The following is a 14,211-nucleotide window of genomic DNA, read 5'->3' on the forward strand; positions in this document are numbered from 1 at the left end:
TTGAAGATTTTGGTGAGGCAATGGGGTTAAAGGGCCAAGATTGATCCCGTTTTGGTGCTTGATGCCAAAGGGGGAGAAAATAAAGGCCAAAGCAATAAATGGATCAGCTACCACTTGAGAAATTTTGAAAACAGTAGAATAGAGCTTTTGGTTTGTCAAATCTCTTTTGTTGTCTCTTTTGTCAAAAGTTGGCCTCTTGTGGGGAGAAGTGTTGATTATGGGAAAAAGGGGGAGTTTTTGAAATCTTTCTTTTGGAATGACTCTCTTTATGCTTCGACATGTGTGTTTGACTTAGAGATAGAGATTTGAGTTTGATTTGCAAAAACAAACCAAGTGGTGGCAAAGGATGATCCATATATGCCAAAATTGAATCAAAATAAATTTGAGTGTTTATTTGAAGTGATATTACACTTGTTTTAGTTGCTTTATGTTGTGTTGGCATAAATCACCAAAAAGGGGGAGATTGAAAGGGAAATGTGCCTTTGGGCCATTTCTAAGTATTTTGGTGTTTGAGTGCCAACACAAATGCTTAAATGTGAATCTATGCCCATGAATGGACAAAGTGCAAATCAAGAGCAAAGGTATGCTTCTATATCTTAGTACATTGGTTTTGTGTACTAATATACTTGTCTAAGTATCAGAAACAGGAAGAAGAAGAAAAGAGGGGAGTTGGCTGTGTACTGCCAAGAGGCTGTTTCGGTCTGGGGCACCGGACTGTCCGGTGGTGCACCGGACAGTGTCCGGTGGTGCACCGGACAGTGTCCGGTGCGCCAGGCTGCCTCGGCCGAAGTAGCCGCTCTCGGGAATTCGCTGACGGCGTACGGCTAAAATTCACCGGACTGTCCGGTGAGCCAACGGTCGGCCGCGGATTCTGCGCGCGACACGTGGCCAAGCCAACGGTCGGAAGGGGGCACCGGACTGTCCGGTGTGCACCGGACATGTCCGGTGCACCAACGGCTCCCAGATCTGCAACGGTCGGCTTCGCCATTTAAGGAAAGGAATCGGGCACCGGACATGGTCCGGTGTGCACCGGACTGTCCGGTGCGCCCGATGACAGAAGGCAAGGATGGCCTTCCAGATTTGTTCTCAACGGCTTCTAGCTGCCTTGGGGCTATAAAAGGGACCCCTAGGCGCATGGAGGAGAACACCAAGCATTCCTACAACATTCCTAAGCACCAAGACATCGATCTCACGCATTCGTTTCATTGTGATAGCATCTAGAGCTCTTGTTGAGTTGCGAACTCTTTGAGTTGTGTTGCGAGCTCTTGTTGCGACTTGTGTGCGTGTTGTTGCTCTGATCTTTTGAAGTCTTGTGTGCGTTGCTCATTCCCCCTTTGCTCTGTGTTCTTTGTGAACTTCAATTGTAAGGGCGAGAGGCTCCAAGTTGTGGAGATTCCTCGCAAACGGGATTGAGAAAAAGCAAGCAAAACACCGTGGTATTCAAGTGGGTCTTTGGACCGCTTGAGAGGGGTTGATTGCAACCCTCGTCCGTTGGGACGCCACAACGTGGAGTAGGCAAGCGTTGGTCTTGGCCGAACCACGGGATAAACCACTGTGTCGTCTCTGTGATTGATCTCTTGTGGTATTGTGTTTTGTTGAGACTCCTTTCTAGCCACTTGGCATTTATTGTGCTAACACTTAACAAGTTTTTGTGGCTATAAGTTTAAGTTTTACAGGATCACCTATTCACACCCCCTCTAGGTGCTCTCATTAGGCTCTAATGAAGTACCGGGCTCTGATACCAATTGAAAGTCGCCTAGAGGGGGGTGAATAGGCAAATCTGAATTTTACAAAGTTTAAGCACTACTACAAGTCGAGGTTAGCGTTAGAAATATAATCGAGTCCGAAAGAGGGAAAAAACAAATCAACAAAGAAATAAAGAGGATGAACACGGTGATTTGTTTTACCGAGGTTCGGTTCTTGCAAACCTACTCCCCGTTGAGGTGGTTACAAAGACCGGGTCTCTTTCAACCCTTTCCCTCTCTCAAACGATCACTTAGACCGAGTGAGCCTTTCTCTTCAATCAAATGGGACACTAAGTCCACTACAAGGACCACCACAACTTGGTGTCTCTTGTTTTGATTACAAGTGAGTTGAACACAAGAATAGAGGAAGAAGAAAAGCAATCCAAGCGCAAGAGCTCAAAAGAACACAAAAGTCTCTCTCTAGTCACTAATTTGTTTGGAGTGATTCCGGACTTGGGAGAGGATTTGATCTCTTTGTTTGTGTCTTGGAGTGAAGTCTAGAGCTCTTGTATGAGGTTTGAAGGCTGAAAACTTGGATGCATTGAAGTGTGGTGGTTGGGGTATTTATAGCCCCAACCACCAAAAGGACCGTTGGTGAGGGCTTCTGTCGTATGGCGCAAGCCACGTCACCAGGCCGTTGGGTTCCGACCGTTGGAGCTTCTGACAACTGGGCCACCGGACAGTCCGGTGGTGCACCAGACATGTCCTGTTCATTGTCCGGTGCGCCACCTGACGCCTGCTCTGACTTCTGCGCTCGCAGGCGCGCACTGTAGCGTTTCACTGTAGCGTTGCAGACGACCGTTGGCGCGGACGACCGTTGCTCCGCTTGGCACACCGGACAGTCCGGTGCTACACCGGACAGTCCAGTGAATTATAGCGGAGCGGCCACCCCGAATTCCCGAATGTGGCAAGTTTGGAGTTGGGTTCCCTAGTGCACCGGACACTGTCCGGTGGTGCACCGGACAGTCCGGTGCGCCAGACCAGGCGCTGCCTTTGGGTTGTCTTTTGCTCTTTTTATTTGAACCCTTTCTTGGACTTTTATTGGTTTGTGTTGAACCTTTGGCACCTGTAGAACTCATAATCTAGAGCAAACTAGTTAGTCCAATTAATTTGTGTTGGGCAATTCAACCACCAAAATTCATATAGGAAAAGGTGTAAGTCTATTTCCCTTTCACATTCAAACACCACTTAAGATATATAGTACATATGTAACTTTTACGTTTGTATTTTATTTACTGTGCACAGGGAAACCAGTCAATAATTATCCGTATGTGAAATACTATTGGAAACACAGTAAGACCTTGTTCGGTTATTTCCATTACACGTGAATTGGATGGGATTAAAAAATTTAGAAAGAAGTTTGATTTGCTTGGAATTTAAACTTAACAAACCTCACTCAGGGTGTGTTCGTTTCTTCAGGATCGAGGTTAAGAATAGTTCCAGGTGATCAAAGTTTATAAAAATTAGGTAAGCATTTATGGTTGGATTGGTTCTAGGTGATGGTTCCAGAACAACTGAACACACCATCAATTTATATAGATTGAGAGCGAACGGAACATGCTCTAATTGGGTTATGTGTAGGAATCTCGGCCTATATATGTTGTGCAGTACTAGATATCTGCTTGTGCGGTCATTTGTCGCTGAAGACGCAATGTGCATCTTGAGATTGATCAGTCCAGTATGCTCAGGTCTTGCTGTAGTCACTGTCAATGGCCTCCGGCTGGCGAGTGTTCTAGCAGCCTGGCCCAGACAACTCATGAAGTCAAGATTCATCCAGCAGCCAAAGGTTCTCACACAAGGAGAGATGGGATCTGGAATGGAGGCTACGTGAAACCTGCGAAATAGGTGCGCTCCTCGCCGTGGATTCGCACGTCACCGTTTTGTTGCAATGCAATGAGGACGAAGAGCTCCTCTATGCCACAACAAGTGTGCGCCGATACCTTTGCCCAGGTGAAAGCGTGTAAACCAGCCTCTTAGACTCTTATTACCACATCGCACAACTTTATACTACAGCTTTGCACACTTGCACCTAAGGCTTGCTTGCAGCCTTGCACAGCGGTCGTTACCTCCTAAATTAGGATTTCTGGAGCAAAGGTCTCTCATATCCTAAAGCTATTTTTCAGAGTTCTACATTTTTGATTGAAAAATAATGTTTTGAACACATTGTTCAGTGATTAAGGCCATCAGACCATCAATTAAATATGTTTGAACGTACATAATCTCATCGTCACCAACCCATACCGTTACAAAAAGAATACAAGCTAGTCGCCAAAACTGCTGCAGCATAAATAAAATAACCAAAACATCATTTAATCTAGTGTGATCTCTGTTACGTAAAGTACAGCAATTAAACAGACCAACAAGCAAACCATGCGATGGCGCTTCTGGTGCTGCTGATGACTTCCGTCATTCACATCGCATGCCATAATGTGACATGATACTCTTCTCACTGTCAAATTGCTGGACCTTTGCGACCAGACTATAAATGCTATAAGTTACCACTTGCTAACATGTGTGTACTTTGGGAGTGTATTCGTGAATCTGTCGTACTCCTTTGGCCCTTTCCTCCGTTTGCTGCTTCCCGCTTCCCGCTTGGATGATCTATCCTTTCTGAACCCATTTGCAACATCACTACTGCCTGAGGCAGTAGCCTTCGACTTCTTTCGCGATTTCCGTCTTGATTTTGGGGACTTCCGTTTTTTAGATGGTGACGAACTAGTGTCCTCGGATGTGGATTGACTATTTCTGGGCAATGGTTCATCCTCGTCTATCACATGCCAATTGTATACTGCATCATTCTCGGTGTCAAACTGTTGGGTGATCGGCTCCCAGGGTTCCGCTAACATATCTTCATTGTTCCAGCCTTTCCGGTCAAGGAGAACTGAATCTGGTCTCACAATGGTACCCAGAATGCTCCTATTATGTCCCAAACTAATAAACAAGTTTGCATCAGTTAACACAGAGTACGCCTTGGAAAATGCTGATTTCACCTGAAAAAAGGGGGGATTTATTCAATGTTTTCTTATGTCGAAATATTCCAGAGTAACAGTATCATCAAAGCAAAAGGCAAAATGAGTTAAAGCATCAAACAGTTCCAGTATCATTTCGTTCAGAAATTTCGGGTAGCAACTTACAAAACCCTAAATTATTTTGGGTAATTCGGGTATCATAATCGGGTATCCAAATTACCCGAACTTTTATGTGTCAAGTACTCATGTCATTCTTAATTATTAACTTGTACATCTATAATTATGTGTAAATGTGCATGACTTGTGGTTGTAGATTGGTTGTGTTTTTTATGTCCATCTATATCATTATTCAAACTGTACTTTTATAATAATTTAATAGGGTACATGCGTTTTTATGAAGCTGACACAACAGATCGGTAGTTCGGCAATACCCGAATTTTCGGGTATTGTAAAACCCGTTGTAATTTCAGGTATCGATTCTCAAAACCAGAAATTTTAAATACCCGAATTACCCGCCCCGAAATTTTCGGGTAACCCAAACGCCCACCCTACTTTCATATCCACAGCATCGGCAACATGCCCTGCAGAAGCATCAGTAAAAAATCAATAGTGATTACCTTAAAGTAGTTAAAGGAATTCTTTCCGATATCATTATCTGGTGCCTGGACATCATGAGTTGAATGAGTTAATCAATTGCGACTCAAGATCCTCAAGTTAGGTGAAAAAGAAAGGACAGGTATTTTACCATAGGATCCTGAATCGCTAAAAGATGTGGCCGGTCATGATTCATAAAGCTACAAAATCATAATAAAAGAATCAGAGAAGCGCAGAAATAAACTAGTATAAAAAGCTTAGGACCTGGAGAAACTAAATAATAATTTTGACTTACCACCTGACAAGTTTTTTAATCATTAAAGGAATTAAAGAAATTCACATATCTGTGTCTACTGTTAATCTACAAACAGCAACATAATACTCCCTCCATTCTTTTTTATTTGTCGCGATTTAGTTCAAAAATAAACTAACGGGCGACAAATATTCGAGAACGGAGGTAGTGTTTTTTAACAATGACCAAACTAAATGAAAACAAGATATGTTGCCAGCTCAACAATTGCAAGTCAATAATCAGTGAGTTGTCTGGCATAAGTTCATCTAGTAAATCATCAGCTTACTCTTTATCACTCTTCAAGAAAAAGGTCCTTGAAGAATTGCATGATACTCCGACATCCCAGTTGTTCAACTTGCGTCCATAAAAATCAAAAAACCTGACCTGCCATAAAAGAGCAGGAAAATATGAAGGGGAGTCCTTTGACTTTTCTTCACCATCATAAAGAGAAATCTCAAGTGAGAATGAAACAAAATTTGAAGAAAAGGAAAATAAAGCTCACAGTTTGCAGTGAGCCAATATGAAAATATTCTAAGCCCGGAACAATAACAACAAAAGTATCACTTACCAAAAGAATTCCCAGATTGTGCTCCTTGGACCGATGATACCCGAGAATATCTTTTCCTCCCCAGACCAACTAAGAACAAAAAAAACACACTGGTAAATGTTTATTAGAAAGAATGAATTTTCAGGCCCAAAAATAATATGATATTTCAGACAAGCAAAGAATAACACTGCAAGTACAATGCAGCTGAAATAGCTGTGTTACAAGTGTTTAGAGCTAAACAATTCAGTTCTATTAATTGAACTTCAACATTTTTTAGGAAAACTAAAACAGCTAACAAAAAAACATCTTTGTTTCCAACCATTTATTAAAGAATTATAGGTTTATACAAGTTTCAAATATCAACTCAAATCATGTTTGAAAGATAGTAAGGAAAAGGCTTTCCAGATCAAAAAGCAAAATGAACACCTGTAAATGTGTAATCAACATCGTAAGAAGAGCATATGATCCAATTCCACCGGTATAGACCTACCAAAAAAGTGTAATGGTTGTTAGAAATCTGGGTCGACACAACAATTCAAGATAACCACTGACTTTTGTTCAATTGTACCTCGTTGAGCTCTCTCTGATGCAGAAAAACTTTCAGAATCATACATAAAGGTCTTAAAGCAGGCAACTTCTTCACAGCATCCTACAGTACAAAATGGAAAAGATCATTGTTGTACTCCAAAACAATCAGGTGAGCCAAAGTACACGTTGAAAGTCTGCCACAGATAGCTTCAAACAGAGTACATGTTGCCTCAGTTACTGAACTAGTTAGTTGCCTAGTTGAACAAGTACCTTGATGAAATCTGCTGCCTGTGGGCCACCATCTATATCAAAGCTGGAATAGAAAAGGAATATTATTAACAGAGAACTGGGACAACAGAAGAAGTCGGGTATCGGTCTGAGCGATTAAAACAAAACTGCACCTGATGTCAAAAGCTATTCCACTCTTTCTTTCCACAAACTTCACAATTGGCACACGTGCCTTTGCTATTACCTGCCACAAAACAAAAACAGTAGTCCATTGACAATAAGCAACTCAGTAACTAATAGTTGACAAAGCGGTAATGTTCAATGTTCCTGACAATGGCATTTGGTTACTGCTGGTGATGGAAGGCAAATTAGATTTGAGGTATCACAGGGTTGGTAGTGTTGTGGCATTGGCGGCTTGGCAAGTCGATTTAGGCTAGCAATCCAGCCTTTACGAATGGGGGGTGGTAAGCAGATGGGCAAAACACTTGGCCACTGGCACAGAGAGAGAGGAGAGCAGAGCTCAAGTGTCAAGACTCACAAAACTGGCTGATTCATTGGGGTGGCAGAGAGAAAGAGAGAGAGGAGAGCAGAGCTGAAGTGTCAAGACTCACGAAACTGGACTGATTCATTGGGGATACCTTGACCAGTTGGCATTGGTAGTTCAGGGGATGGGAGTGGGAGTGATTTGCCATTTTGTGAGACAGGTGAATGTGAGAAGGATTAGGTGGGCCATGCTAATAGCGGCAAAAAGTTCAATGCCCCGATTCACTGACTCAAGCCTAGCCTCTCTTGCTCTTGCATTGCTAATTAGTTACTCCTACGGTCCTACCTACCAAATTAGGCGCAGCAGCAGCCAGCTATTTGTTGATGCAACTTACAAAACTTTCCTCTATCTCTAGCTTGTTTATTTGCTTCACACTTCTCAAGTGTTTGTGCTGGTGTCATGGGGCGGCAACCCAGAGCATAGAGGCCATAGGGATAGGTAGGGTTAGGATTAGTGGATAAAGGTTAGGTTAGATAAGATTGAGTTGGTTACTTGGGATTAGATTAGATAAGATTGAGTTAGTTACTTGGGGCCAAGTCTTCTATCTATATAAGGATGGGTTGTACCTCCTTAAGGAGAAATGAATCAATGAAGGAAGAAGAATTAGTCTCAGATCTCTCTAATACTCTAGTCCCCCCAAGCCGACTCCATCGCGTTGTTTATCCCCCTATGAACTAGGATCCATAACATCTGGTATTGTGAGTCAGAGATCCTTTCCCATGACTTCTGTTGCGGACGATGTACGCACCTGGCGTGAGGAGCTCGCTCGTGCCATGATATATCTGGAGCAGACCCGATCTGCTATCCTCCAGCTCTATGATGTGGAGTCTGACCGCCGATCAGCGGCGGCAACGCGACTGCAGGCAGCTGCACGTGGCTTCCTAGCGCGGCGTCAAGCACGGCAAGCGGCGGCGTGACTGCAGGCAGCGGCTTGCCGTCTTTAGGCCGCGGCACGTGACTTCCTGGCGCGGCGTCAAGCGCGGCAAGCGGCGGTGCGGCTGCGGTCTGCCATTCCCTGGCACAATGACTTGAATTGATATAGCGCATTGAACAACACGCGGTACATGGGGAGGCAAGGCCTTCAGCAAGGTTGGTCAATCCTCCACTCCAGTTTACCGTCCTAATCCATAGCCATGTGGACAGCAAGAACGTGTCTGGTTGGGTGGCACTGTCTCCACTAGAACTCGTGGCAGCTCCGGCCGTAGGACTGGTGAGCTGCCACGTCTTGGCCTTTGCAGTCTGGACAAGGTTGTTTCCATAGGATCCAGGGGGGCCAACCTTGGCATATATTAGGTTCTTTATTTTATTTGCAAACAAATTAAAGCCAAGATGTAAGAGGCTTCTAGTTAGGGTTGCACTTTCACGTGCAGATCAAGTTAGATAGCAAGGTTGTTGCCATGCACCCCATTACAGCTCGAGGACGAGCTGTCTTAGAATGGTGGGGGAATGTTATGGGGTGGCAGCCCAGAGCATGGAGGCCATAGGGATGGGCTCAAGGTTAGGATTAGTGAATAAAGGTTAGATTAGATAAGATTGAGTTAGTTACTTAGGATTAGATTAGATAAGATTGAGTTAGTTACTTGGGATTATATTAGATAAGATTGAGTTAGTTACTTGGATTAGATTAGATAAGATTGAGTTAGTTACTTTGGGGCCAAGTCTTCCTATCTATATATGGATGGGTTGTACCTCCTTAAGGAGAAATGAATCAATGAAGGAAGAAGAATTAGTCCCATATCTCTCCAATAATCTAGTCCCCCCCAAGCCGACTCTGCCCGGCTATCTTCCCGGCGCTGTTTATCCCCCTATGAACTAGGATTCATAACATCTGGTCACTGATCCTGCTTGTGATGCTCGTGCGACACATTCCTCATGCAGTTCAATGACACCACAGGCTCCACACTTTTCACTCTCCTTAAGTGTTTTGCCCTCAAGAAACTCTTGCTGTGAGTAGTTTATGAAGCATAAAAGAAACTCTCAGATTCTTGCATAATTTTTTTTTAAAAAAAAGTGAGAACTGGACCTGTATTTTTTTAGCAACACCTTTCTGGGATAATGCTTTTGCAAGAGCATATAGACCAACTTGAGGAGTCTTAACTCTGGATTCAAATATCACAACCTGCAACAACAAACCTAATATGAACTTAAGCCAATAAAGGAAATAGGCAGACCCAGTGCCAGAGGCTCCCACATGAGTGGGTTCTGGGGAAGGAATAAACTAAGGCAATGCTTCCCACGCAAATGCAGAGAGGCTGCTTCGAACCTGCGACCTAGCGCCTCAGTGAGACAAATCTTACCACTGCACCAGGCCAGCCCTTCAAGATAAAGGAAATAGGCATTTCATAAAAAGAAGGTGCATGACCCTGTGTGTCCAAGTGAAATATGGGAAGTACAAGTTTACAACAAGCTTAGGTGATGTACCCTAGAAACTTTCTTTATCAATTACACCACCCATGCCACTATGTTTGTCTATAGCACACCAGTCACCAGCGCACTAACCTAGTATGTGTTTCAAGAAAATTCAATGTGAAATGATTGTCCATGCACCTGTTAAATAGCATGATTCAACCATTTCTCTTTTTCCAAAGCACTTGATTGAGGGTAGAAAATGAAAATGTTGTAATAACTACTCTCTCAATGAACAAACATGGTGAGACATTCTCTCCAGGTTATGGACAAACATAGTGAAACGGAGAGAGTGTTACAAAGAACAAATAAAGTAGGTCTGTCGATATCGAATTAGCTAGTGCAAATACAAGGAATTTCTCTCCCTTGTACTAGGAGGAGACCCTTGCCTCTCCTTTGTATCCTTTCTCTTCTTAATGAAATACACACAGCTCTCCAGTTTCGTTCGAGAAAAAAGTACAAGGTGAAGATAGGTCCATACAAAAATAGCATGCCCTTCTGACCTTCGCATGGCAATACTGCTCGCGTGAACTGAAACATATACCACTTTTCAGCCTCCCTATATGGCAGTTTTGCTGTTTTTTTATGCAATTGTAACAGCAGAAACATAGGATCGAAGTCCACCTTTACCCTTTTCTGTTACTATATGCTCCCCTACTATTTATTCCATTATCTCAATTATATTGTTACTTATACTAAAAGCACTTTCTATTGTTTTAAATCTGAGTGAATAGTTACCGCTATAAGGACATCAACTAATGTGCCGTTAAACAAAATTAGAAGACACAAAATAAATCTCAGCTCTTCCTTCTCCCTCATAGTATGATAGAAACTAATACTGTCTAACAAAGTAAGCACTATGATCCAGCAATTAATACAACACAATGGAACAGATAAAATGAAGCACCAAGCTAGAAAAATAGAAAGAGGAAACAAGAATGCTTACATCTATATCACTTGTTGGTAGATAGAGACCTGTCCTGAAAGATCCAAAAACTTCCACCTGCCACACAACACAAGAGTGGGAATCACCAAAATAGTTCACAGCTATTTGACACAAACTAGAGGGGGAAAGAGTGTGATGCCTTGCACTGTGGCCATATATGTTTGACAACATCAGAGACATCTTGCACAGCAGCTGCTCGTGAAGATTGCTCTTCAGTAGAAGGTGAGATAAAATCACAGAAGTCCAGGATCTCTACAACAAATATACAATACCTTAGAACTGCAGTCAAATTGTCCATCATAAAACCATATACACATACGTTAGTTCTTATTGGTCTCAAGTTCTACTAGTTGAAGTGCTAAACGTAAATGTGATTTGAATGTCTAGATCAACTGCATAAGTAGCTTTACTATTTTTTAAGTATAATATCAAACTGGTCCTTGAGACTGCTGTCTAACAAATTCCAACTAACAATCAGGAATCAGCTCTATCGGGACGGAAAATAGGTGTTTGGCATCATACACTATCTACACAGTTTCTGCATGCAAATACATGAAGACCACTACAAGGTACTCCCTCCATTTCAAACTATAATTCACTTCAGTTTTGTCCTAAGTCAAATTTCTCTAACTTTGTTTTTAGAGAAAAAGCATATCTAAAGTTCAAAAAAATCAAGACATATTTCATGGAGAACTGAATGTAACTATCTTGTCACTCTAGCTGTATTTTTCTATAAACTTGGTCAAAGTTAAAGAAGTCTGATTTAGGACAAAAGGGCAGACCCAAGTACCCAACGGCGAAGGCTCTCACATCAATGGGGTCTGGGGAAGGGATAAATCAAGGTAAACCTTCCCCTGCAATGCAGAGAGGCTGTTTCCAACACGCGATCTGGTGACTCAATGAGATAGCTCTCACCACTGCATCAGACCTGCCCTTATAGGACAAACCTAAAATAAAATGAACTATAATTTTGAACTGTAGTTATAGTTTTGTTCATCATTTGTAACTGCTGGATTGTTAACTGTCAAGAAGAATGTAGGAAAAACCTAAACCCTAAACCTAAAACCTAAACCCAAATCACCAAAAACCTCATGCAGGTTTCAAGTAGACACTAGAGGTTCCTGAAGCTCCCGTATAGCAACCTATGATTTGCACTCGCCTTAAATACTATGTAAAACACCATAATTACCAAGTCCAGACTATTCGGATTTATTTACTTAATAAAATGTGGTCTTGAATCAGTTATATCTGATCACATCACTCCATCAATAATTTAACCAAAGTGTGCCACGGCAGAGCAAAGGCTAATTACTTGCGCAATAATTTAGGCACGAGAAGCCACGAAATTGAAAGCAATTCCAAAATTTGAGCTACCAAAACCACGGCGCAAAGCACCAAGACAAAACCCTCACCCTTGTGTAGCTGAAGCATGGGGCTCCTGAACCGCCTCCCTCCCCTGAACCACGCGCGCTCCGAGCCCTGCGGCGGCTGGTCCTCCAAAGCACGGGAGATAGAGGGCGTTGCCGCGGCAGCTGTGGGCGCCGGGGATGGCGGCTCGGGCTCGGGCTCGGGCTCGACGGAGGCAGAGGTGGAGACGTCGAGTGAGAAGAAGTCCGCAGCAGGGATGTCCGCGAGCACATCTCCAGCCTCCGTTATCTCGTTGCGGAAGACGGCGTATGTCGCGGTCGCATCGTCCTCGTCCTGCCCCGCGGCGGCGTCATCGAGCGTCTCCTCCGGTGAGAAGGCCAGGTGCAGGCCCGGGAGCGCGTCGTAGACGTAGTCCGTGGCGGGGACGGACGCCTCGGCCTCCATCTCCGTGGCGGCTGCTTGCGTCGGCGGCGCGGGGGAGAGAACGGCTCGTTTGCCCTTGCTTCGTTTCCGCGCTGACGGTGACGGCCGAGGCCACGCGTTCGTCGCTTCGCGAGCCATGGTCCATGGATTTAGGGCTTCTGATGCGCGCGCTGGCTGGAGCCTAGAGTCGAGCAGGCGGGCCGGCCAAGTTTGCTGCCGGGTTTTATTCGCTAGGTTCGGTAGAAGTCGTAGCTCTGGAGGATTTATCCGCGGCCCACAAGGCCACAGACAGCAAACCTACCGGGATCGACTTTTTTTATTCAGGGGGGGTGTTCGATTAAAATTAATAATTACAGATATTAAATATAGTTTAATTATAAAAATTAATTACACATATCAAAAATAAAAGATGAAACTAATTTATTGAATCTAATCAAACATATATTTAACATTTGTAATTAATATTTAAATATTTAATGCAACATGAACCAAATACTTCCTTAGAAGTACTTATGCTTTTTCACAAAACGTGTGGTTTTAGACGCGGGCGTACGTTGTTACCGGTTTCTAAGTTGACATGTACAACTTAGATACTGCGGTGTGGTTTTTTAAATAGAGGATAGAGCTAAGATATTGCGGTTATAAGGGCATGTAAAATGGATGTTTTGAGTTGGTAAAAAAAAATCAAAACATATATCTTAACATATATCTTAACGAAGATATTGTGTCTTAGCTCTATATTCGAGATAGATGATTAACTGATTGGTCAATTTAATTCATTAAATGTTACAATAAATATAGCAAAACACATGTTTTAGACACGTCAAATGTATTATATTATGTTTTAACTGTGTTTTATACTTGTAGTTCCGTGCAACAGTGTCAGGGTTGTATATGCCCTAACGTGGTGTATCTAAATTTTATGTCTTATATAATAAAAAATTCTCTAAGACATGATTTATTTGTGTGTTGTACTAGCGAAGTTGTGTCTTTATAACCTCTCTAGACACACCTCAAGACATGATGCATTAATATCAGAGGTAAAGCCTGGCAACAAAGTTATTAGAGTCAGTTTCACTAATCATCATCTAAATACATTAGTTAACAATACATTTATATAGGATTTGCCAAATTTTATGTAGACATGCCCTAAAATATCCTCTGCTTTTTACCCACCTCGAGATGGCAACGAAGACCGGACCCTTGAGTACTTGACTTCATCAATGGGAACCTTTTGCTCCATCGAGCTCCAAACCGCAGGTCAATTAACAGGAGTCATGATGCGCCATGCAGCACCTCGAGAGTCGAGACCACGAACAAGGCCTCCACCTAGATACATACTTTATTAGAGTATATTAGAGTATATACTCCCTCCGGTGCAGTAAAGGTAGTTATTTAGGACATGGAGTAATTGTACATACCAAGGAGTGATTAATTATCATGGAGTTTTTCTTGTTTTCCCTTATTAAATAGGGATATGAGTACATTGACATCACCAGAACAATCAGGCTTGATTGGTTGCGGTTACACCTCCCGAGGCATTCTAGACTGGAGTTATCAAGCTTGATTCCTCTTGAGTGCACGCTCGGTCACACGTAGGATGACTTTCTTTACTGCACCA

The 14,211-nt window shown here is 42.9% G+C and overlaps 1 protein-coding gene across 1 annotated transcript; it reads right to left on the reverse strand.

The window, feature by feature from the left end:
- Nucleotides 1–3,916: 3,916 nt before the first annotated feature.
- On the reverse strand, nt 3,917–12,833 carry LOC103651371 (terminal nucleotidyltransferase 4B). The gene is made up of 13 exons (XM_008676996.3): nt 12,212–12,833; nt 10,939–11,051; nt 10,800–10,856; nt 9,471–9,566; nt 7,077–7,147; nt 6,946–6,988; nt 6,716–6,796; nt 6,574–6,633; nt 6,169–6,237; nt 5,887–5,984; nt 5,460–5,508; nt 5,332–5,376; nt 3,917–4,735 (listed from the first exon to the last, which is right to left on the reverse strand). The coding sequence occupies exons 1-13, from the start codon at nt 12,726–12,728 to the stop codon at nt 4,241–4,243; spliced, it is 1,794 nt and encodes a 597-aa protein (XP_008675218.1). The 5' UTR covers nt 12,729–12,833; the 3' UTR covers nt 3,917–4,240.
- Between the last annotated feature and the right edge of the window lie 1,378 nt (nt 12,834–14,211).

Source organism: Zea mays, chromosome 3, assembly GCF_902167145.1.
Source record: "Zea mays cultivar B73 chromosome 3, Zm-B73-REFERENCE-NAM-5.0, whole genome shotgun sequence".
In the NCBI taxonomy this organism is placed as follows: Eukaryota; Viridiplantae; Streptophyta; class Magnoliopsida; order Poales; family Poaceae; genus Zea; species Zea mays.